The 3,698-nt window shown below is 46.5% G+C and overlaps 1 protein-coding gene across 1 annotated transcript in view; it reads right to left on the reverse strand.

Moving 5' to 3' along the window:
* The window catches only part of NCBP1 (nuclear cap binding protein subunit 1), a 39,289-nt gene extending 35,772 nt beyond the window's left edge, over positions 1 to 3,517 (reverse strand). The window contains exon 1 of the mRNA XM_082842527.1: positions 3,224 to 3,517. Within this exon, the coding sequence (XP_082698653.1) occupies positions 3,224 to 3,257 (34 nt within the window). The 5' untranslated portion in view covers positions 3,258 to 3,517. The remainder of the gene's footprint in view (positions 1 to 3,223) is intronic.
* Positions 3,518 to 3,698: the final 181 nt, after the last annotated feature.

Raw genomic sequence — 3,698 nt, forward strand, 5'->3', positions numbered from 1 at the left:
GCGGGCCTCCCACTGTTGTGGCCTCTCCCGTTGCGGAGCACAGGCTCCGGACGCGCAGGCTCAGCGGCCATGGCTCACAGGCCCAGCCGCTCCGCGGCATGTGGGATCTTCCCACACGGAGGCATGAACCTGCGTCCCCTGCATTGGTAGGCGGATTCCCAATCACTGCGCCACCAGGGAAGCCCCTTCTATTCGTTTTATTTTCTATAGTTAGGTAAAAGAACAGTCACCACCTAAAAGGTAAGGACCTAATTCTAAGTAGCTTAAAAGGGACTAATATGGGGTTTTGGCCAAGATTATGGACAATCTAAAAACTTTCTTGAAAGAACAAAGCAATATATTGAACATCTATTGTATGCATATCCAAAATAACTGAAAAGCTTCAGAGACATTCTTAAAAAGAGTCTAAGAAATGAATTAGATTTAGCACTGGACCAGTATCCATACACATTAATTTCCATTTAGGACTTTCCTTTCCTTGTCTATAAATCCATCTCTAGGTGAACTTCATTGGTATAGCTTCCGGAACTTATCTCCTTGGATCAAGGACACTCTAGTCTCAGCACAGAGATACAATTTTAAAATTGCCCTCTGTGAGCTGATCCTCTGCTACCCTTCCGATCTTATCTCCTACAACTCTCCCCCTCACTCACTCTGCTACAGCAACACTGGCCTCCTTGTTGTTTCAGGATGATAGGAATACTCTAGCCTTAAAGCCTTTGCACTTCAGGCTCCATTTGCTTAGACTACTGCATTTCCCCCACACTGCCATCTGGTTTGCCCCCTCACCTCCTGCAGGTCTTTGATCAGATGCGATTCTCAGTGAGGCCTTCCCTGACCAACCAATACAAAATGGCAACTCCTCCCCGACAGCAGCCTCTACTTTCTTTATCCAGTTTTCTTTTTCTCCATAGCACTTAACACCATATGATACACTATATTTACTTGATTGTTGTCTGCCTGTAAAAGGGAATCTTTATATTGTCCACTGCTGTACTGTCAGTAGTTAGAACTGTGCCTGGCACTGTTAAATATTTGTTGAATAAATTACTATATCTAGTCAAGCCATATGACAAGCCATGGCAGTCAGTGATTGATAAGAGCTGACAATAATCCAGAAATGCTCAGATGCATCTATTTAATACAACAATAATAATTCAGCCTATTTTAAAATAGCTTTCTGCAGTATTTAAGCTTCCAATATTTCTGATTTTTAAAACAATTAGATGCTTAACCAAAAGAAAAGTATCTAAAATATTTGATTCAGATCACCGTTTAGGATAAACCCTAGCTGTTCATTACCCAAACTTCTGCAATTTACAAAAGTTCCAGACTTGGTGTAGTATCTAAGAGGGACTATAAACTGCCCCTCGACTACGATATTATTCATAGTAAACTCTGGTTAATTAACTCCTTATTTTGTTTTGTCTTTACATATTTATTCTGAGGTTCCTGCAGCAAGACCCGAATGGACAGTGATTTAGCTGCCAGAAGCTAACTCCTAAGAAAGTTATGCCAGCATCCCAATAACCAAAGCCAAAGTTGTTTTTCTACATATTCACATCCAATTCTCCAGGCTGCCCCTTGGAAACATTTTCTCTCCCTTTAGGGATGCCCTAGAAGAGAGAAGAAGAAGAGTAGAGAAAGCATGAGAAGAGCAAAGAAAATGGGAAGAACTTTAAAAGTCTCAACTTCTTCAAACCCCAAGTGATGACTTCTAGGTGATTAAGTTTTTAATTAATCAAAGGCAAAGCACCTGAAAACTATTTTCTGTGCCCTGTATGTACATTATACAAAGAAGCCTCCTGTGTTTAAAAAAAAAAAAAAAAATCAAAGCATGCAGCTTAGTAATACCTGTGTAGTGACAAGAACCTTGGACTTGCTTTCACTGGTGCCTGGGCACTACTAATCGTGTCTCCATGTTAATTACACTAAAATTTTAGACCCTTAAGTGTCAGATGAGAAGGCTGAACTAGAATATCCTCTCAAGCCATGCCCTAGCAGAAATCTGATATTTCACTGTTAAAACTAAATTAGTGGGATTCTGCTCCTGCCCCAAAGTGCCCCAACATTCAAGGAGAGAAAAATGTTAGTGGAGAAAATTAATTCAAATGTTCTCTTCTGTACTTTTTCTTACATTGTCGACATCTGCTAATGTTTATCACCTCTTAAGCATTAACAGGTGATAAAATACACACCATCATGAGCAATTAGTCACATGTGTTACCTCATTTAATCCTCACAAAACCGAGAGATATGTATCATTACTTCTATATTACAGACTAAGGTTTAAAGAGGTGATATAACCTGGGCAAGATCACAAAGTAAATGGCAGGGTCCAGCTTTGAACTTAAGCCCTCTGATTCCAAAGTCTGGGCTCTTAACCACTACACTACACTCTTTTCAAAGAACAATACCCTACAATATTAATAACAGAATTACTGTTATTTTTCTTTTTTTGGATGTGTGTGCTTGACTGATTTTTGTAATGTAAGCACCTTTTCTATTTTTAACTAGCAAAATTATTCTTGGTTTTTATTATGGCAACTCCATGATCCCCATGAGCGCAACCATGCAAATGGAGATGAGAATTTAGATCTAAATCTCTACGAGCTCTCCAGTCTTCCGGCACTTTTTCTTACACGAGAGAAATATGCTTACGGCCAGTTCAAAATCTAACACAACAACCTACGTACATCTTTTTTTTTAGAGACCTCTTGGGTGTGGATAAGAAACCGATTTCTTTCCTTGCCGCTTGAAAAAAGGCAAAACGACGGATGACCGGTACAGGAGAGAGCTCAGATTGCGATTCATCAGGTCTCTCATCTTCTGAGAGCCCTTTTTAGGTGCAGTTTGAGGGTCAAAACGAGACACGGGGATGAGTGGGTCCCTGTCACTATCCCTAAGAGGCGGCGGCAAAGACACAGGTGTACTTCCCTGCTCGGCGGTGCTAAGGGCCAAATCTTGAAGAGTCCTTAGAGACCAGGGGTCCACCAGGCCGCTCCTCGGCAGACGACTGAAGGAGGCGGGGTGGGGAGAAGCAGGGGCTTTTCAGAAGTCGCCCGGCCACACTCTCGCTGTACCACCCTCTTCTCTCCGCGGCTCCCCGAACGCTCCCGGAGGGAAGGGCTTTCCATCCCTTCGCTCGAGACCCGAAGACCAAAGAAGCCAAAGCTCGACCCCTCCTGGGCGCGGCCTCGGCGGCCGAGCCCAGGGCACTCACCATCGTTCTCGTCGCTGTGCCGTCGCCGTGACATGCCGCACGCCGGTGCGCCGCCGAGCCGAAACGCCGGGCGGGAAGCTCGGCAGGAACCTTCGGGCAGCCGGCCGGCGCGAGGACAGCGGTGAGGCGCGCGGAGTGGCCGTCGCGCAGGCGCACTCGCTCGCGAGGGCTCCCGGAAGCACAAGAGGGAGAGGTGGCCTGGTGGCTCCGCGGGCTTGGATCCGGGAGGGCCGGCGTCTGGAAGCTCACCAGGCCGCGGGCATCTGCTCCGCACGCAACCGCCCTCTCGGGCTACCTCCGCCTCTCGCCTGCTTCCTTCGCCCGCCTTCCCTCGAAGTCCTTCCGGGGCCACGCGGAGAGCACCGCCTTTTCAGCGAGCCCAAGCCCGTCGGCCGCGAGCCACGCCAGGCGGCCAATGGTCTAGGAAGGACGCTCTAGTCCCCGCCTCCACTTCAGACCCTCCCACGCCTGGGCC

This window comes from Leucopleurus acutus (genome assembly GCF_964270905.1).
Source record: "Leucopleurus acutus genome assembly, chromosome: 7".
NCBI lineage: Eukaryota > Metazoa > Chordata > Mammalia > Artiodactyla > Delphinidae > Leucopleurus > Leucopleurus acutus.